The following is a 22,412-nucleotide window of genomic DNA, read 5'->3' on the forward strand; positions in this document are numbered from 1 at the left end:
TTAGTGCTACCAAATATGAACCATGTATACTTAACACATGTTGAAAAAGGTCTTTTTATGACATTGCGAATGATAACCTCTGCCAAGGCCAAGCAATCCCAATTTGGATTGGCAGCAAATTGTAAACTCTTTTATTTATTTATTTTTAGCGAGTAATCAAGGCATACCTCTCTCAATGTTAACAAAGTATTTTGGGATGCGTACCAGAATTGAATGGATTCTTTCCTTGGCCCAAGTCCCGTACATCCTGTTTCATGGAAATTTGTTTTCCAAACCAAATGGCCATTGGCAGAGGCAACAAAATGGCGGAAAGGCCAAACCAGACACAGCAGACACTACATCATCCGATAAAATTCCTTTTTGATCAATATATCACATGATATCACATGATACTATACGTTAAGTTTCAATGATTACACATACACGTAGATTCAATTATAACTCTCTCATCCAATTAAACTTTTCGAAAAGCCCCTCTGTGAATAGTTTGAGACAAAATATTAACGGTTTAATTTTTGTATTTCAGTTTTAATGTTGAATTTATTCAATACAATTTCTTTGCATTATATCACTATTTCAATATACAGTGATGACGTGAGTTTCATTTAAAGAATCTAACATTTGAAGAAATACCGGTTGAGATATATTTTAAACGATTTACTCGTGTACATTTCCAAGTCAAGGAAAACATTATGCTCTAATGACATAACATGGTTTATGGCATACATTAAGCCTGCATTATTTTACACAGAAAAATACCTCGTTCTTGTACTATGTATTATGTACTATTCAATGTAAATAAATAAAATGTATTATCATCTCATCTAATCAGACAGGCGACAGGCTGAAGCTTGTCATCAAGGCAGACAAAGCCTCGCTCGCTGATGTTTGGAAGCGGGTTGGGGGGGTGGGCACCTCTCGCCTGGGCCCCCACATCCCCCCATGCTATGATGTAATGCTTCACACGCATAACAACAACAAAAAAAGGGCTCAAGTGGTGAGGAAGGGAGGGTTGGTATCCTAGCATATCATTACATCACCACCACTACAACAACAAGGGGGCTAGGGGGGGGGGGGGGGGGTCATGTCAAGGGAATATCTAACCTCTAACGATCCTCCCCCTCCATTTTTTCATAGCTAAATAAGCCAATTAATCATTTTTTCCCCTTGACTAACCAGAAGAAGAGAGACAGGCAGTGACAAAAAAAGGTATGAGCTAATGTAGTCAATAGTATTATCCCAGTATGTCTGCCATGTGAGGCTGTTTTGTAGTGTTCTGGCCATAAAACATTCAATCGTGTGTGAAATTATGTCAACACCCGACACTGACAGACATAGAGGAGAAGGACAATTCTATAATTGAGGCGACCATCTTAGTATCTGCTGGAATTCTTTGAAAATTCAGCCCCAGAAGTCACTTTCACTCAGCGTCACGAAGTTTGGTAGGCATGTCTATTGCGAGTAGATCCACGAACAGTCTCAAGAAGCTATGACCCCAAACGACACAGGAAGTCTGCCATTTTGGCTTGAAGCGGGCTTTTCCCGGGGTCCTTCAATGACAAACATTTCTTCAAGGTTTTGTCCAATTCCTGCCAAATTTGTATGTGTAACAGATCGGCAACACAAAATTATGAATTGTGAGTTTTATACACAGCATACATATAGTAGGTTCTCTCCCTATTCAGGAAGTCAGTATTTTATCATCCAGTATGTAATATCACCACATACCGAGCGTCTTGTGTCCTTAAACAGTAAGTAGTGCGAGTGAATCACTGTAACTACCTCCAGTGGCGGCTTATTGGTTTAATGGAATGAGAAGAGGTGCCAAAGCGGTGTCTGCCTAAAAAGGGCTTTTGATTTTAATGAGGCGAACCCTAATGGAGACATGAAAATCACTTTAATGTCTTGAAGTTAGAGAAATAATATTCACACTGGGAAAACCCCACAATACAGCTTTCTCCTGTAATACCGCTAACTGACAAACTAACAAAAAAATTGTCTGTCGAGGATACCAGAGTTTGATTGGGGCTCATTTGGGTGAGTTAGTGCACGCTAGACATGTCCACAAAAAAAATCTGGAGGTCCACTTCCATCAGAATCCAATCTTTTTCTCTGTTTTATGCATAATATACCAGTAGGTCAAAATGAGTCTGTTTTACCTGGTTTAAGGTTGACATCTATGCGGTTGGTCGATTGAATGCTTAAGCCAATAAACGGCATAAAGCTCGCAAAACGGGTGGATTTGAAATCGCCGACAGTGTGATGTAGTTTTTGGAATTAATATTCAAGAACCTGCCCCCTTTGTGGTTGGTACCCACCAATTCAACTCAGCTGAATGGCAAAACAACATTTACGTTTTGGATGTTATAAAGAAAAATGGCCGACATCCTGTTCAATTTCGGAACTTAGTCCTCGAGACTTTTCTGTGTGTCCACCAAATTTTGTGTCAATCGGTGAACCTGGTGTCAGGGAGTGATTTTCTTCCCCCCTAAATTTCCAGACAATCCATCCATCAACTTTCTGACCCGCTTATCCTCACAAGGGGGGTCGCGGGAGTGCTGGAGCCTATCCCAGCTATCATCGGGCAGGAGGCGGGGTACACCCTGAAGTGGTTGCCAGCCAATCGCAGAGCGCATACAAACAAACAACCATCCGCACTCACATTCACACCTACGGGCAATTGAGAGTCTTCAATTAAACTACAATGCATGTTTTTGGGATGTGGGAGGAAACCGGAGTGCCTGGAGAAAACCCACGCAGGCACGGGGAGAACATGCAAACTCCACACAGGTGAGGCCGGGGATTGAACCCCGATCCTCAGAACTGTGAGGCAGACGCTCTAACCAGTCGGCCACTGTGCCGCCTCAAGACAATCCTACTTTCCTAAAATATGTAAATTTTATGCAAGATGAGCAAAAATTCCCGAGTTCTCTGGCGTAACATCCACAAAAAGAAAAGATGTGCAGTTATGTAACCCTGCTAACGACATATCTAAACAGCACTGTTAGTGCAAGAAAGACAACGTAATAACCAGGCTGCGTACCGGCCCCCAGGGACCATTTCATTCATCACGTTGCTGTTGCCTGGAAATAATTCAGCGTGTAGACAGCAAACGTTTTTTTTTTATTTCTCGCAGGTTGACGGTGGGGGTAAACGTGCGTCCCGCCCCGAGCGCCCGCTGCATGGCAGCATAAATCATCCACAGCTATTTCCGAGCCACCGCGTTTGAGGTTAATGTGTAACTAGAAGCTTCCGACTGGAGTTGCAGAGCAAGGTGCGCTTAGGTCACGATGCAGATGTCGTTTAGCTTTGCTCCGGGCCAAAATGTTCCTACCTTAACTGAGGCGAGGACGACTTTTAACTATTGGGGTTAATTGTATGCGGTGGGCTAAATGAAGCACAACTGTTAGGCATGGTAATATGATAACAATAGGAAACGAGGGCAAACATATTCGTCCAGAATGACACACAGACATCCTCACCAGCAAATGCAGAAACTGGGCTCTCGGCAGTCTGCATCATCAAAGACTCAACACACGCCGCACACCTTTTTCTTCCATCTTTTTCTATCAGGGAGAATGCTACGGAGTATCCGGTGCAGGACCACCAGGCTAGAGGAACAAGAACGTATAAATTGCTCTGTAGCACCGACATCAGCCCCCCCACCCCCTTTACCCTCCCGATGCCTAGCCATCCATGCATGAGGCACACTTTATTCTTCACGAAGTACGGTTGCCCATGGAAATATCATGGCATTTGTATTTCTGTTGCATCCAAATCCTTGCTGCATCTGCACCTTTGCACACATTCACAACAGTAAATAAGTACATTTTCTATCTTGTTTTATTGATTTTATTTACTTACTTCTTGTGAAGTCTGGTGACGCACTGGGCAAATCTGGGACCATGGGTATCAAATTTCGTGCCATTATCATGTGTAAATGCGCGTTGGAATGACAAACTCCTTGAATACAATGCTACTGACTATTCTTTCTGCAAGTATAGTTGTCCATGCATTGCTGGTGTTTGTTTTGCTCAAATTATTATATATTGATATTTTTATCGCGGTATATATATATATATATATATATATATATATATATATTCAACCCCGATTCCAATGAAGTTGGGACGTTGTGTTAAACAAATAAAAAACAGAATATATTGATTTGCAAATAATTTTCACCCTATATTTAATTGAATACACTACAAAGATATTTAATGTTCAAACTGATAAAACTTTGTTTGTTAGCAAATAATCATTAACTTAGAATTTTATGGCTGCAACACGTTCCAAAAAAGCTGGGACAGGTGGCAAAAAAGATTGAGAAAGTGGAGGAATGCTCATCAAACACATGTTTGGAACATCCCACAGGTGAACAGGCTAATTGGGAACAGGTGGGTGCCATGATTGGTTATAAAAGGAGCTTCCCTAAATTGCTCAGTCATTCAAAGATGGGGCTTTGTGAACAAGTCCGTGAGAAAATAGTCGAACAGTTTATGGACAATGTTCCTCAATGTACAATTGCAAGGAATTTAGGGATTTCATCATCTACGGTCCAGAGAATCAAACGGTTCAGAGAAACTGGAGAAATCACTGCATGTAAGCGGCAAGGCCGAAAACCAACATTGAATGCCCGTGACATTCGATCCGTCAGGCGGCACTGCATCAAAAACCGACATCAATGTGTAAAGGATATCACCACGTGGGCTCAGAAACACTTCCGAAAACCAATGTCAGTAAATACAGTTTGCCGCGACATCCGTAAGTGCAACTTGAAACTCTCCTATGCAAAGCAAAAGCCATTTATCAACAACACCCAGAAACGCCGCCGGCTTCTCTGGGCCCGAGCTCATCTAAGATGGACTGATGCAAAGTGGAAAAGTGATTATCGACATATTATTCATGTACAGTTGCCACATGCACTGCTGCGTATTGCCTGTTGGTGTAAAAATGAATAAAGGTATTTTTGTTTTTTGATGTTCTCATTCCTGCAGCTGTAAGACCACAATTTCTGTTTAACATATATAACATTCGCAACATAAGAACGGTGTGTGATTATTACCTCCCTCAGACGCCGAATCTATAAATGTCATCTGTCAAGGCTCTTGAAAATACATTTCGTTTAATAATTTAAAAAAAACAAAAACAGCTGAATGTCAACAGCGACATGAAAAGCACGTCAAATGTCAGGCTGCAGCGGCGGAATAAGAAATGGACGCCGCATCGCAGTCCCACACCCCCACCTAATTTGCATTTTTGGCACTCATCCCAAAATATCTCTTCTATTTCTATCCTGGCTTTAATGTTTGATCATGTGCTATAAATAAGGACAAAACGAGGTAGGGGATGAAGTGGGATCTGCATATTTTAGCGACTTTTACACTAAAGTATATGTACGCTACAGTACAGCAGACATCTGATGTATTTTTAACCAGCGATCACATGACGAATAGCACTAATCAATCACTCTGCTTTTCATGGCCAAGAACTTCTTCCGTCGTATATACAGACCGGCAGCGGCTTTTGTATGCGAGCCGTGTGTTGGTCACAAAGGACGGCACTAAAAATAGAGCGGCGGCGTGTGTGTTGTCGGCTGTCTCGCGGCAGGTGTAAGTGCTAGACACTTCTGGAAACAGCGACATGAGACGTGATCGCAATGTTTCCACTCGTCATCAATTTTGGCAATTTTAGCATCGCCCATCTGGCTACAATATCTGCTTCAGATCGAGCCTGAGTTCGTTGAAGTCTGGGAAATTTGCCTAAAATGATGGAATTCCTGTTCAACTACAGGCATCCTTGAGACATTTTCGGGCATTCTTTTATGATAGATATGTCCACCAAATTTCATGTGGAACGGTGAAACTGGAGTCAGGGGTTGGTTTTTCGCTAACTTTCCGAAAATCCTCAAAATTAGCATAATACTTCAACACCAACCTCAGCCCACATTAAATGGCGCTACGGAAAAAAATCTTCACAATTTAACATCGCCCATCGATTGATGATAACTGCTTCCAATTGGAGCACATTTGGAAGAACTGACGTTCAGTCAATTGATCAGTGAATATGGTGGGAGGTATTATTTTTCTTAACTACTGAATGAGTTTTGGTGGGCTTGTATTCGGGACTCAGAAAACAAAAATTTTCACATTGAGTGTTTTCCGACATTAAAAAAACAACAACCATTAAAGCATCCATTAAAGAGCTGTGTCATGCTTGGATACCCACCACTGATACCATACCCACATACTTGAAAATACATTTCAATATTAACCGCCTGAAGACATCAAAAACAATTGACACATTTCTCAATCAGCTAATTGGCTTCATTATATCCCCGTTAACAGGCCCCCGCGAGCCACACCGGCACATCCTCGCCATACGTTCTCAGTCGAGCCACCACTGCGGATCAAAAAGCGGATAAGACGAATGGGCAGACATTTTATCATAACAGAAGTAGAGTGTGGGCTTATCTAGCTGGATGGAATGGAAGGTATTTTTTTAAAGGTGCTAAGAACATACAGCTAGGAATCACACAGACACACATACAAGACATGATTAATAGTGACATGTATGGTACCTTATTGCATTCCTGGGAGCCATGAAAAGAAAAAAAGTGATGAAAGTTATCAAAACATTCCAAATGAACTCAAGCTTTGCAGGGAGCGTGAACAGAAAACTAAGTGTGAAAGGATTGGGAAATGTGGAATTTTCTGACTCACTAGCCAAGAAAAAAAAATCATTTTACACAGAAGTTCTTGAAATATGCCATAAAACAGGATGAAGTCAACAGAAGACTGGAAAAGGCGGAAGTTTTTCGGTGTATAAACCCTAAACAGCGTGAAAGCTAAAATCAAAATACATTTAAAATATATAATAATAATAATAAAGCTGGTTGACAAAGAATCATCTGCCTTTGTTCATTTTAGTGATAATACTGAACAGTAAAGTTAGCATCGATGCTAGTACAAAAGTAAATAAACTAACAGGAACAGACAATACAAAAATAAATAATATAATAATTAAAATACTATAAAATTGGTTGTCTGCATTCATTTTAGTGGTAACGCTGAATAGTAACATTAGCATCTACGCCAATGCTAACGTCAAAATAAAAGGTTTCAAGTTTCATTTTTAATTAATAAAAATCAATGGAAATAGAATAAAAAAGAAAAATACAAAATAACCTGAACAGATAATACAGAATTAACAAAATCATTAAAATACAATAAGATTTAATTTTAGTGATAAAGCTGAACAGTAATGCTAACACTGATGCTAATGCTAAAAAACAAAACAAAAAACAGAAGATGCAACTTTTTGATGTGACTAAAAAAAAGATAGAGATTAAATGTAGAAATATATTTTTTAAAATATCTTGCTCGACAAAGATCCATCTGCCTTTAATCATTTACGTAAAAGCTGCGTTGACCCCAATACTAAAATCAAAACTGGAGGTTTCAACTTCTGATTTTAATTAATAATAAAACAAAACATATTTACAAATAATTTAATACAATGCTGAACAGTCATGCTAGCATTGCAAGCAAAATAGGGGGTTTAAACCCTCTTCCATATGATTATAATGGATGAAAACAAATTGAAAATGCAGTAATAAAAATATTGTTTTTTAAAATAAAAAATATGAATAATTACACAATTTAAATATATAAATAAAAATAAAAATGTATTTATATATTTTTAAATCACATTATTATACAGTGGCAATTACAATAAAAAAATCAACAACAAAGTAATTTTTGGGCTAAATTAAGTTGAACATTTTTGGGTTTTTTTGGGGGGGGGTGTTGTTAAGAGTGTAGTGGATTCCCAGCTGCCTTCTCCGAATGACGTGGTTAAGACTTCCGAGCTCGCATTCCAAAACGCCGCAGATTAGGTGGCAATGTCAAATTAGCATCCACTCAGTTTCTCCTCATCACCATTTGGTTGCCATGGTGCCCTCCCTTCTTCTCTCCATTCCTCCCCTCCCTCATGTGCAGCGTGTGACGGGAGACAAGTGGCCATGAGAAAGTTGAGTGTCGATCCTTTTACATGACAAAAAAACGCTGCTCTAAATTTAGGAAAACAGGCGCGGCCTCCCAGCCCTTTACCGCATTCTTCCCTTTTTTGTGTGTGCGTGTGTTTCACAGCGTTCCAGAAGGGATCGGGTACACGCCGGGAATGTACGGAATGCTGTGAAATTGTGCAGAACAGGAAAGGCACTGTGCACAGACTGCACGCTGTGAGAGCACTTCACTATTCCCAGGAAGGAGGAGAAGACTCTTCAAAACATTGTTTTCACCTCACAGTACAGTGCAATGCAGATTATTGTGTATCCAAAGTAGCTCCAAACTTCAAATGTGGCATACAGTATATATTTAAACATGCACCAAAGAGGCCAAATCTTCATTAATGTAAAACAAGGCTCTGAAATCATGAAAAATCAAGATACAGGACTGTGGGGGCATGTCCGCTGAAGGCGCTGGAGACAGCCCTTCACCTGTCAATCAAATGCGTTCGCTTGTACGCTGTATGCTCAAGTGTCTCTCGTCAGCTACTGACTGAAGGTGGTTATGGTAATAAACAGTTATCATTTCCATGTATCTGAGTGAGGCGCTGACGTTTTGGACGACTCCTCCATGGTCAAGCGATATCCTTGGCTCCTGAGCTCGCTAGCTCGTGGGCTCGCAGGCTAGCGAATGTAATAAACGGTTTCCTTCAGTGTCTCTGTTGTGTGGCTCTACGCATGACGCATAGAGCAAAGCTGTGGTGTATTGGACGGCTCCAACACCGGTCAACAGCTGGTCCACAAGGTCACTAGCGGCTAATAACTATTAGCCTAGCCACGAGTCGCAGGCCACTTCACTGTGGAGCTGTCCAACTCACTGTCGGGTCACTGTCTGAGTCGCACGCAGGGTCACCACAACAGAGACACTAGCCCAAATAATACACAACACTTCAAGCAAGGTGCATTTTTACAATTGTGGGCATTGCTTGATGGCTAACTGCACAATACAGTGCTGATCGAAATGGACCAAGCAATTCCTACGAAATAACTTGCGTTTGGGCGAATAGGATTTTTCATTTGTTGGACAATGACGTCTTTATTTTGGAATAGTAACGATTCGATTGTGATTTGCTAGTCATTCCCCACTGTCAATGCGAACAATGACTGAGGTTCCACATGCTAGCTCTAGTAGGTAGATATGAAGGCAGTAATGGTTTTTGTTTACTTCTTTGAAGCATGGTGTTTATTTCAGCTGTTTACAAACAGTAAACCCAGTGAGATCGGATAAGGATGACTTCAAAACAACATGAAACTTGACCTTCATTTGCAATGCTTCTCTCTCTCTCTCTCTCTCTCTCTCTCTCATATATATTGGAACGAGCAGAAATGATCACGTAGCGGCACAACCATGCACAAACACACTTTCACGCAAAAACTACAGGGAAAGCTGACAAAACGAGTTGTTAAAAGACACTTGAACAACACGGATCATCTAGCAAGGAAGATCACCAACAACAACAAACTACCAGGGTGAGCTGAGCTACTTCAAAAAACCTCCACAATAGCACAAACAAGAACACAGCAGCAGCAGTGATCCAGCAGAGTGAAGGTTAAAAGCGCAGAAAAACCAGCAGCCCCCAACCCCCACCTCCCAAACTCACCGTGTGGTACCCCCGGGCTATGGGCGGTTTCCCAGCAGGGTACGGATCCACTGTGTCTATGATGGTCTGCCGTTCCCCTTTCTGGTTGATCTTCCGGAAGCGGCGGCGGGACTGGCGGTGGGAAGCTTGTCTCTGGAAGTACTCCTCATTCTCATCCATATAGTCCACCTGGGAACCGTGCGGAGGAGGCCGTTAGGAGGGATGCCAGGGTGGGATCGGGGGTGTCTGCGAGCCCCCTCCTGCCCACGTCCCACCCCTCACAAACACGTGTTCTACCGTTTCCCTCCAGCCCCTCTTGTTAAAGGGAAATGTGGAATGTTCAAACGACATTTTTGGGGAGGCAGTCTTCAATTGAAAAGTTTTTGTTTTTCCAAATGTCTAAGAAAACTGGATTGTCTAGAATTCTATGTCTGATTTTGTCCAAAAAAAATAACAAAGACAACAAACTCAGGAAACCCCTTTCACGAACCTATCATACATTTCAAAACACAATTTATACTTTACTCATCTGAGTATTTTTAACTATTGACAGTCATCATCATTCAAAAGGCACTGTTTTACAGGGGGGGGGGGGGGGGGAATGTTACAAAGTGATATTCTTCACACTTTTAATGGCAAAATGTCTTTACTGTTGTGTCCCAAAAGAAATTTTCTGAAGATGCTACTTAAACTTTTGAGTATATAGGATTTTTCTCCTATTGCTTAAAATGCATTTTCCATGAAAACTAAAGCAAATAGATGGTGTTATTTCTGCAGTATGTATGAATTTGAGAAAGAGAAATTGCATGTCTTTACTGTTATTACAAACGTAGAAAAACAAGAGTGGGTTTAATGATTTGTTAGGCTCATGTAGGCACTTGTATCTGCAAAGTTTAAAGGGGAGCACATGGAAATTGTGCAACTCACAACATAGTTGCCATGAAGCTGTTTATGCCTTTACTGTTATGCATTTCTGTCTTCGGGCCACCACCATTTGCTCTGTCGATGGGTTTTATCAAATAAAAAAAGTTGTGGCAGAATTCTGGTAAAGTTTAGCCTTTATATTCACTGCTGATTTTGATTATTTATTGAATAAAGTTGTTGTTCTTCATACATGAAAATTACCTATGTTTTTTCCCACACAAGTATCAGAAATTCTGTGCAGAAATGACTTGATTGTCTTTACTATCATGGCCTAAAATTTTAAATGGTCAACATTACTTCAAGCATGGCTGTTTCAGCATGGGAGACATTTACCCATATAAAACCAAAGCAGCGTAAAGAAATTTGCCAAATTACAACAAAAATAAATAAATATGTTTTCAACGCTATTAATCTGAAAATGACCCATAAAAATCAACCATTACAGTTTTCAATGACTAAAATACATTTTTGTAAACATCAAAGACAATTTAGTCTTCAATAACCAGGCACGATATATTTCTATATGTAATAAGACAAGGCAGGCTGTGAGGGTTAAAACACTTTAGTAGTCAAAGTTGAATGTGGAAGATTTAGATCATAAACGATAGCCAGTCATCGCTACCTGAATTGTCTTTTTTTTTTGTTTTACTTTTGATTGCTTCACATTCCGACAGCGACTGGGATTACGCCACTGAAATCTCCCTCTTCCGCTGCCATGACAACCGTCTCTGGTTGCAAATCTCTGCGCATGCAAATCGAGAGCGTTTCCCCCCACACCCCCCTTGTTGTTTTGTGTGTACATTTCAAAGTTAGGGATCATCTTTTCCGGCACCATAGACATTCTACAGCAGTAATTTTAGGTCTGGATAGCACCTATTACAGATTACAGAGTCTGCAGCAGCGAGTGTTATTTTTACAAGAGGGGGATGCGCTGGGTGTGGGGGTGTGCTGTGTTCAAATGATAGCTCAGTCAACACACATCCTGCGCAGCAATTACGGCATGTGAAAGGGAGATTAGCGGGATCTGCTGCAATCTGACGCGCTGCCGGCCAGCTGTTACTTGGTAGCATCGCACACAAATGCTTGGAGAGAAGAAGCTCGACAGGCTACCATTACACGAACGTGACAATAAAAAAGTAAGATGGAGAACGTCGGTTTGAAAAAGTCATGCGAACTCAGTGGACATTTATCTTCAACGAACGCAACATAAATCAAAGATAAATTACAAATCAAACCTAAATGTTTTTATAAACAAAGACAATGTTGAGTCTTCAATTAACCCAGCGTACATATATGTAAACATCAATTTAGTCTTTATTAACCTAACGTACATATTGATGAACATGAAAGACAGTTTCGTCTTCAACCTAATATACATTTTTTGCCAACATCAACAAACTACAACGTACGTTTTGTAAAGATCAAAGACAATTTAGCATCTCCAATGACCTAACTTTGCTACGACCAATTTTTTTTTAAATATCAAAGACAATTTATTTATTCATGAACTTGACATACATTTTTTGTGAACAATCATGCTCAACGAACCTAGCATACATTCAACAACAAAGCATCAAAGACACTTTATAGTCGAGCCTAGCGTACATTTTCGGAAACGTCAAAGACAGCTTTGACTTTTCAATGACCCGAACGTCATTGTTTTTGTAACCATCAATTTAGAGTAAAAAATTTTTTGTCGTCAGTAAACACAATTTTGTATTGCGCGAACCTAAAAAACTATTTTTCACACGCTATTATCCTAAACAGATGTGTGTTGGTGGGCTAATAGCTGCATTGAAAGTCTTGTGGTCTTTGGAGTGTTTTTGCTTATTTTGGACATACTTGGAAAAATAAAGATGATTCTGAGTACTCCGGTTTCCTCCCACATCCCCAAAACATGCGTGGTAGGTTGATTGAAGACTAAATTGCCCGTAGGTGTGAATGTGAGCGCGAATGGTTGTTTGTTTCTAAGTGCCCTGCGATTGGCTGGCGACCAGTTCAGGGTGTACCCCGCCTCTCGCCTGAAGATAGTTGAGATAAGCCCCAGGACGCCCGCGACCCTAGTCAGGATAAGCGGTACAGAAAATGGATGGATGGATCTTTCTACATAACTGAGTCACGTATTTTACTGTAGGACTTGAGCAACCACAAACAGCCAACGCATTCCAGCACGGACACTGTTAAATGTGCCTTGTCCACAGACGTTTTGGCCGGGAAGACTCACCACAATCATCTCTGAGGGTTCCAGGACGATGCACTCACATCCACGTCTCAGGCTGCCTGCCGATCGCTTGCCGAAGCTGCCCCAAAAAAAAAAAAAATAATAAAATGAGATGATCAAAAACTGACGTACAGACAAGGGGATTCCGTTTCTCCCATTGTAGTAGCGCTGCACGATTATTTTCCTCAATATTGGAATCACGATTAACCATCACAGACATCTAACTTAATATGTCATGATAAAACTCACAAAGTAAGCTACGTTAAACTCACAGTAGGCATGGGCCGGTATCAGATTCTGGCGGTATGATGACCGTGAGCAAAAATATTGTGGTGTTGGACAAACGCGCGGGCTGTTTAATGGGCTTTCACTTGTATAGCGCTTTTCTTCCTTCAATGCAATCAAAGCGCTCTTCATTCCCCTACTGATGACACAGCATCAGGAGCAAATGGGGGTTGAGTATCTTTCTCAAGGATACTTGGACATGGTCACAGGAGCCAAGGATCGAGCCCACTACCATTGACGTGGGAGATGACCACTGCTGCCCCAGTACAAATGGGCATCCTGACTGCAAGCAGCCAATCATATTTCACCGCAGCATGAACTCAAGACAACTCTATATTGTGACTGAGCTAGAGTGTATGATTTGACTTACTTGTAACCTTAACCTGGGTAATGACTTCCTTTAAATTTAGTGGGGACTTGACTTGCTTGATTTTTGCTACAATAGCTTGGGACCTTCTTGAAATTTGAAGGTTAACATTCGAGACGTGCTTATGTTTTGCACATATGTGAGTTACTCCCACCTCTGGAATTACAGTCTGTTTGAAGCCTCTTTTCCCTTCTGACTTTTTCACAGATTCATTACGGAATTTCTGTATCAAGACACTCCAAGAGCAGCATTCAAGTTGGGATCCCCAACCCCCAAACGGGAACACCCCCCTCCCCGCCTCTGGAAAGGTCCACTAGCGTGATGTCACAATTTGTACTCACAGCTCGTAATGCAGCAGTAAGAATGCATTAAAAGACCCGAAATATCCCAAAGAAGAGCAGCAGCGGCAGCTGTGGAAATCCTGGGGCGGGTTTGATGAAGAAGGTCGCCTTTGTCGGGACACAAGGACGTCTTTGTCGCTTTTAAGACGCGTCTTCATTGAGAACGCGAGCCGCGTATTATTAACTAGCTGATCTACTCGTCAGATAAACTCTAGCGACTCAATAACTGATGGACCCGTGTGGCTCCAAAAACTTGCGTTTCCCAACTTTTACTGAGCCAGGGCACACATTTTACATATTTAGAATATAATTAATCAAAACGTACTATGAAAATGTGATCAAATGCAGGTATTATTTGGAGCAAATTTCTTAAAATTTAACAGTTCACTGCTTGGGATTGGAGTGCCAGGGACATTTCACAGTAGTGTTGCAATCAGAAAGACAGCAAAAGCTGTGTCACAGTGGAGTTTTTAAGCTTCCGCTGTGGTATTATAATTGCGGTTTATTGAGAATCAGACTTGATCAGTCGAACAGAAAAAAGTTTCTCGAAGGGAGAGCGAAACAAAGAAAAGACAAAGCACTAATTGTAAACAGGATGAGAGAAGTAAATCATTACATTATCTACAACAATGAAACGTTAAATATGAGTGTTGGACGGGGCTGTAGTGCTACACCCTGTGAGGGAAGGACAGGACAGGATAGAACAGGACAAGGACAGGAGAAGAAGCATGCAGGACCAGGGTCGTGAACCCGGCTGTACAGCTGAAGTGTGGTGGCATTCATTATGTAAAGAGCGTTGCTGGAGTGTGCCATTCGGTTATTCAGAGCGCCATACTCGAAGTGCCGGAGCGCACTCCCGCCACTCTGATTGAGGAGAAAGAGCGGCTGGAGCGTCAGGCAGGACGAGATGTTTACAGGCAGAACTGACACATTCAATATGGCGGACAGAGTGACATATCCCTGCCAATGGCCAACACACTCCATTGTAAATTCATAGAAAATGGACTGCACTCTCAGAGCACAGTGAGAGTGTCAGATTAAATTTCAAAACGTATATTTTAGCAATCAATCTGAGCGATTTGCTTTCCCTTAACTCAAGTTATTATTTTTCTGTATGCTGGCTTGCCAGCATGTTAACATTTTGTCAACTGTCATAATAAGTACTGAATTCAGGACAAGATTTAAAACCTCATAAATCTGCCTACATTAGTATATTAGCTTTTAGCAATTGTCATTGACAACAGTGCCTGAATATAGGATATGATGCAATACCCTTATCAATCAATCTTAGGACTTGTTTGACTGAAGGTGCTATCTTGCTATATGTGAGCATTCTATCAGTTTTCATTTTAAGCAAATACAACGCAAGATTTAAATTCAAAATAATCTGCCTCAGCCCTTTTTGTACTTAGGTTGCTATCTTGCTTTGTGTTAGCATACCAACTATTAGCATGTGAACATTTTATCAGTAAAGCATCAGCTTTTCAGCATTGACACACAATTTCTTGCTCTTTCTAATGATGCACTGGGCTAAAGTAATGTAATAATTCATGTTTACGATACCAGCTGCATTTATTTGCGATGTAAGGATATGTTTTGGGATGGAGCGAGAGCAGATAAGAGGATGACGGCAATACGAAAGGTGCCAGATACTGGTGCGGATCATAACTCTTTGAGAAGAGCGCACAACTCTGCAAAAAGATTAAATCGCAATTGCCATGCATCACCAGCTGACATCCGGATGCAAAGCTCTGTTAAGCCAACAACGTTGTGTGTTTTGCGCAGTGGGAATACAGCCTGGATGTAATAGTACAGATGGATGTGGATGTTGATGAAGCAAAAAAATATCACGGCATTGGGAATGTTTTTTACTGTGTCCTTCGTAGATTGATGATGAATGTCTTAAAAGTTACACTGCAGGAAACTTAAAGCAATGACCTTGGTCATCTTTGCGTCGACATTCAAATCACGACTGGAAACTTTTCCAGAAAGAATACCGAACACAAAACTGCTTGACAATGGAGTTGGTCCCTTGTTTTAAAATCTATAGCAGCTACCATTCTCACACAGCCTGCATTTTAGTCGTTGTTCGGTAGTACAAATGCTTCATTCATAGATTTTTCAGGGCAACGTTGTATCCCATTCACAGTGACCAAAAGTCACTCATTAATACTATACTGTTAGACGACAATAGAAAATAGCCACAACTCAAATCTTAAACCTAACCAAAACTTCAACCCTAACCCGAAGCCGAAATCCAATGTTAAACCCAAATGCCTAACCCAAACCCTTAACACAAAGCTAATACCGAACTTCAAATGTCTAAACCCGACCCAAATTGTGACTTTAACACCAACTCCAACCCTTAATCCCCGAACCCAAAGTTTACACCTATCCTCATACCACCAACCCAAAGTCTAAAACCAACCTTAACCCCAAAGGACTAACCCTAACCCGATTCCTTACTCTAATGCTACCCCCTAGTCCCAAATCCTAACTCCTAAAGCAAACCCTACTTCAATCTCTTTACCCCACACCCTTTGCCCAAAGCCTAAACCCAACTCTGAACCCAAACACTAACATCCACCCCAACTGCTCACGCATAACCCAAACTCTAACTTCAGTTCCTTTTTCCAACTTTTGTTGAAAATCTTAAAACGCGCCACCAAAATGTCACAAATGGTATGAATACTGAAATAATAATGATCTCACCTCAAGTTATCCACAAATATAACATACTTGGAGGATGCCATGCCATGTTGTACTTGTACCTTCGGCCATGTAATGGAAGACCATTTAATTTTTCTGCCTGTCACTACACATCACTGGCATAGACAGATGAAACCATAGACATATTTGTAATTAATAAATGATTTTCTGACAAATGAAGTGAACTTGGATAATTTCCTCTGGCACCCCTTATGATCTATGCTGGTGCCCTGGTTGGGAATCACTGCTCGAGGGCACAAGTATGCAGTCAAATAGATTGCTCAGCTGGATGCTCACTGTCATCAGACTGCATCATTCAGTCGGCGTCTTATTTACAGATGAGTTTATGCCCCGATCACGTGACCGGCACCCCCTTGGCGGCCTTGTACCACCACCGACCTCCTGTTATACAACACGCCTCGGGTGTCAGGAATGTCACAGCGCATACATCAGCCGTCTTTTCGGTCTGTGAGCCCGACGGCCCACCGCCAAAGCCTCAAATCCGTTCTGCTGTCGGCGACTCGACCGGTGCAGCGCCTAATCCCGGCTGGAAGAGGGTGGACGGATAGGGAGGGAAGCGAGGAGGGGCGGGGATCTCAGCAAAGCCGTTTAGCGGTGCGGTAAGAGGGTATACCATCTTTTTTAACCCACCAGGGCCTTTAAGAATGACAAAGATTAATCCTGCTGGTTATGCAAGACGAGGAGAATGAAAACCTGGATTTGATACCACTGCACCCCTCAACCCCCACCCTCAGGGTGGCAGCTGACCACCCAACCGCCTTGCACCTTTGTAAACACAATTCCTGCAACCACGTGGAAGCAGATAGCTCACGGTTTGTACCTTCCAGAATGGATGCTGATACCCCACTGGCGAGAATTTACAATGGACGTGTGACTACTTTTAGCTCCCCGAAATAGGCCAGTGACCAATATGACTAAGCTGCTTTTGCTTTTTGCTCCCTCGCTCTGCCGAACGCAAACCAAATCATCACTTCTGTCATACTGTTAAACATCACTATTCGTTTAAGTGATGTAAAAAAAAGTATTTAAGTTTCACTTTCAAAATATTTAGGAAGCACATTCCTATAAAAAAGACTAACTATGCACATCCATAAAATGAAGACAAAGTTGATGCTGCACTGTCCTAAAAAGAAGAAAAACTACTGATGTTACACTTTCCGAACAAGACAGACTATTGATGTTGCACTTTCCTAAAACGATTTAAACTGTTGTATGCAATTTTTGTGGAATGTACACATTATTTGTGACCTTAAATCCACAAAGGTACAATCTATATATTTTGTTGTATTGTTAAACACCCCAGTTCATTTTAGTATTGTAAAATCTATATAAAAAGCAGACAGAAGAGAAGAAAAGAAAGAACTTTTCTAGTTGGCATCAGTCAACTGCCGCTGCGCCGTGCATCTCCCGCAGCAAGGACCCACGTCTTTTGACGTTTGGCTTCAAAAACGTGCTCGACTCCAGATCCAAAATAGCTCCCGCTGTGCGTTTGAACGCTTTACTTGCTCCTGGGCTCACATTTTAACATCCCCAACCACTTTTTCCACGGCACGGGGATGTAACTGACGCTTACCCACCCGCCACCACGCTGTTGCCGGAGTGACGTCGCCACCGTATAAGATTAGACGATCGTCCTTACGCCTCCGCCGGATATATCCCGCAAGGTTAGTCCCTCAGTTAAGTCCCGCGGGCATGTTTCAGGTCTGGAGACTGTGGAGTATATCCCACCGTGTACACCCCGTCACCACTACTGTGAGAATGAGAGTGTGTGGCTAGTGGATCAGCCTCCGTCCAATGGCTCAGCCCCCTTTACGCCCCCCCCGCCCCCCCCCCCCGCCCCACCCCACCCCATCCCACCCCACCCCCTGCCTCCCCAGTGATGCGCTACGCAGACAGCATTCCATCGTACGACTCACTTCCTGCTACGAGGGAGTCAAGAGGGTGGAGTGTGTAATTTGTGAAGGGGGGGAAGGCAGGGCGGGGAGAGTAGGAATTCTCCCACTATTCCGCAGAAGTTACTCATGAATGTTGTAAAAACAGTAAATCAACCGGAATGATGATGCCTTGTGAAGAAAGTGCCATTCCCAAGCTTTTGAAGCTACCCCCACGTGAACCCCAGCTAGTTGGCGTTTCAGAGCACCCACAAAACACAAAACAATCTAAACAAAGCCTTTTTAAATCCAAGGCATCATATGTTTAATCGTGCTAACATGATCAAAATGTTACAAATATCACACATTCAGTCTCCCACTCTTGATTTCCCATTTTTAATAGGTTTTATGTTTTTGTTTCAGGTGCAAATAATCCTAAATAATGGCAAACTTACATTCAAGTAGGAAAATGTATCATACAGTGCTACTGGAAGTACCAAAAAGAGAACATTTGGCAGAATGCCTCTCAGTTAAGATCTATGCTGCAAAACCACCAAGAGTTGAGTAGACTAGACGATTAATTAATTGATTAATCTAACTCATCAGACTTGTATCTTGGTCAATAAACATTAAATTTAAAAACTAAATATATGAGTAATGGCCAGTCAAAGAGTAGGAAGGAAAAAATCTGATCACAGATAGCAATATGGCGGCACCGGCGAGACAACCCCGCAAACCCCCTCAAAACAAAGCAGAAAGTCAATATAAAGCCTGTTTCAAGTCAAGACATCATGTTTAACCATGTCAACATGACCAAAACGTGACTAATGCACGCTCACCGGCGTACCCTGTCAAAACAATGTTTGCTGCAAGCGAAGATATCATGTCTAATCATGTCAACATGACCAAAATGTGACAAAATCATCCCAACATATTTACTCTCACACACTAGATTACACACACTAGATTAAGCGCAGCATTCCAGCACAGTTGGCGCTACGCCCATATCCCAACACTTCGTCTGCATACACTTTCAAAGCAAATTTACTGGAATATGACTAAGATTCTTGGGTGATGAGAGAACAAAGATGAAAAATTAAAAGTGTGGTCCTGGGGTTGCCGCATAGTGACTGACAAGAATTCTGCTAACCTTTACCCCAGCAGGTCATGGCACAACATTCCTTGGCTTAGTGCCAATGTAATTTGCTTTGACTTGCCTTGACAGGAAGTGATGTATTTTCTATGAATTAAAGACCAGACCAGCGCCAGTCAGCTGATAGTGATGATAAAAGTCAATAAATGTGGGAAGTGAAACCAGATGAGTATGAGTGGAATGCTATTTCATTACTGCTACATTTTTTTGGGGGGACTTCTCTTAAAGATTTAAGAGCGGAAGAGGCCATTCCACCTTCGACTGTCAAAACGTTTAAATACCGTACAGGTAACGTGTTAGGGAAACATTTAATGCAAGTGCAATACAACGCTTTACCAATAATTGTCACTAAAAGTAAACTAAACTAAAAATTAAACATGGCTAGCTTGGATTTGTACTGGTTTCCAAATATATATATATTTAAGCTTCCTTTTTTATTTTTATTTTTTATTTTATTTATTTATTTTTTTTAAGTTCTGAGAGGTTATCCACACATTAAAAAAAAGAAAAAAAATGCACACATACAAAACACAACTTCCAGTGGCAATTAAATAGCAGAAGCATAGGCCATTGAGAAACCTTCCTAAATACAGTAGGACACAAACTACGGATGTTGCACTTTCCCAAAAACATGACCAACTATTGATTTTCCACTTTTCTGAAAAGACGACAAACTATCAGTATCGCACTTTCCTAAAAAGAAGACAAACTACTGATTTTGCACTTTGCTAAAATAAGAAAGCCTTTTGATGTTGCACTTTAATAAAAGAAGACTAATGAATAAATGCTAAACAAAAGAAAAAAATAATGTCGTACTTTCCTAAAAAGAAGACAAACTGCTGATGATGTACTTTCCTAGAAATAAAACAAGTGATGCTGCACTTTCCCAAAAAGAAGGAAAACTACTGAGGTTGTACTTCTAAAATTCAAACAACTGATGTTGTACTTTCCAAACAAGAAGATTGATGTTGCACTTTACCAAAAAGAACACATTATTCAGGTGGCACATTCCTAAAAAGAAGACAAACTGCTGGTGTTGCGCTTTTCCTAATAACCACCACCAAGCCGTGATTTTTTGGCGTACAGTATCGCAGTATAAATAACCTTCGACATAACTTACGTGGTAAATTATGTTATTTTAAAAATTTGACAATCTCCCCTCTGTTAGTGTAGCGCGTATGTAATCGCGTTGTGAATGTGTGTCACCCTTTTGTCAGGCTTGGCTTATCTGGGCTACATTTGATGTCGCACTGGCCTCTGGGATAAACAAACTTCTTCACTTAAAGAGTCATTCATTGTCGGTCGGCTGCGCGGCGAAGCGCCGACAGAAGGCGGATGAGGGAACCCGTCTGAAACTCAACGCCATCGCGTCATTAAAAGCTCAAGGAAGAAGTCTCAATACCTGCAAATCCTCCCCCCCCGCTTACGTGCACGTTCAAAAGTTTTTTCGGCACATTTTCCGCTTTCAAACGTTCCCCTCCCCACATTCATGTGAATCTAGAGAATGACCGGCGAACGACTCCCGCCCTCTCACGGCACCGCGACCCGGCTGACCGAGTGCTCTTTTGTGTGTTATGCAACACAGAAAAACGATCGCCCACATCGGTCGGTTAACACAACAAAAGCAGCTTTTTCTCCCCCAACACTGCTACGGGGCTAATCAGAGAAGACAACCACGGAAAAATAACACTTAATAAGCCCCCAAAACAAAATGGTGGATAACGTACCTGCTTCTGGGCAGGAACATGGACTCCTTGATGAAGACTGAGCCCGACAAAAGGATGTACCAGCAGCTTCCGATGTCGTCAGGGCTGCAAAATGATAAAAAAACAAAGAAGATTAGCGAAAATTCCGGCACAAAGGATCAGATGTATAACTTCACTTGGATCGACCTCGACTCAGAACAATGACAAGGAATTAAGTCAAGGAGAATTGCAGATTGACACAAAGCTAAGGGCATCTTTTTAGGGGCAAAACAAAAAAATAAAAGCAAATCTGAACATAATACAAAATGACAAAATGTTAGATGACAAATACACCAATATTAGAAACCAAATTAATTGAATGAAAAATGCACAATTATAATTTAAAAGAAAAATCATGTATTTTGAAAGTTTTTTTTGTGTTTTTTTTTGTTTGTTTGTTTTTGTATCGGACAGATCTATGTGTTAAGTAATTTTGTTTTGCAATATTGGGCTGATAATTATCGGTCGGATGCGTCCCTAAAATATACCAAATACCCAATAATAGGAAAATAGTAGAAATGTGTAGTTACAAATACACTGCAACAGTGTCAGGGAGTGCAGACGGCAGAACTGCGAATGAACCGCTGCGCGCGTCGCCATCCGCCCACATCCATTACAGCGCCCGAGGAGATGAGGAAGCACAGACAGGAGTAAACTCGCTGTGACCCGGCGCCATGACGACGACGACGACGCTGTTGGCTGGCACAGCCTTTTACAGATAATTGCTAAACAAATGCACACTCTCTGGGCAAGAACATTTGAATCCAGTTAATTTCGAGACTTGTCCACTTGAAAAGCGGCTCCTGCGGTGAACAACTACATTATTATTAGGGAGAGTCCAATAATTGGAGCTGTGTGTTAAGTGTGATAAGGAAAGGATGGGAAAGATCTTTGAAATGCTAAATGCTTCTTTGCCCCTTTGACATAGCCTCACTGGATCGACCATGACTCAAAATAATGGGAAACTTCCAGGAACTCAGTTGAAGAGAAATGTAGATTTACAGTTAGTTGGGAAACTCTTTAGGGGCAAAAAGTACAGTGGGTAAGGAAAGTATTCAGACCCCCTTAAATTTTTCACTTTTTTTTATATTGCAGCCATTTGCTAAAATAATTTAAGTATTTTTTTT

At 41.3% G+C, this 22,412-nt stretch overlaps 1 protein-coding gene across 10 annotated transcripts in view; it reads right to left on the bottom strand.

Moving 5' to 3' along the window:
• The window catches only part of rapgef2b (Rap guanine nucleotide exchange factor 2b), a 104,163-nt gene that overhangs the window by 44,954 nt on the left and 36,797 nt on the right, over nt 1-22,412 (bottom strand). For 7 of the 10 annotated variants that reach the window (XM_061685113.1, XM_061685118.1, XM_061685116.1 and 4 more), the window contains 3 exons: nt 21,268-21,351; nt 12,797-12,872; nt 9,670-9,837 (listed from right to left, as the gene is read on the bottom strand). In XM_061685113.1, the coding sequence (XP_061541097.1) occupies nt 9,670-9,837; nt 12,797-12,872; nt 21,268-21,351 (328 nt within the window). Of the gene's footprint in view, nt 1-9,669; nt 9,838-12,796; nt 12,873-18,089; nt 18,254-21,267; nt 21,352-22,412 lie in introns of those variants that run through there. The other 3 variants (XM_061685122.1, XM_061685119.1, XM_061685120.1) reach the window with 3 other exon arrangements.

The sequence above is a fragment of the Phycodurus eques genome, chromosome 9 (assembly GCF_024500275.1).
Source record: "Phycodurus eques isolate BA_2022a chromosome 9, UOR_Pequ_1.1, whole genome shotgun sequence".
Classification (NCBI taxonomy): Eukaryota; Metazoa; Chordata; class Actinopteri; order Syngnathiformes; family Syngnathidae; genus Phycodurus; species Phycodurus eques.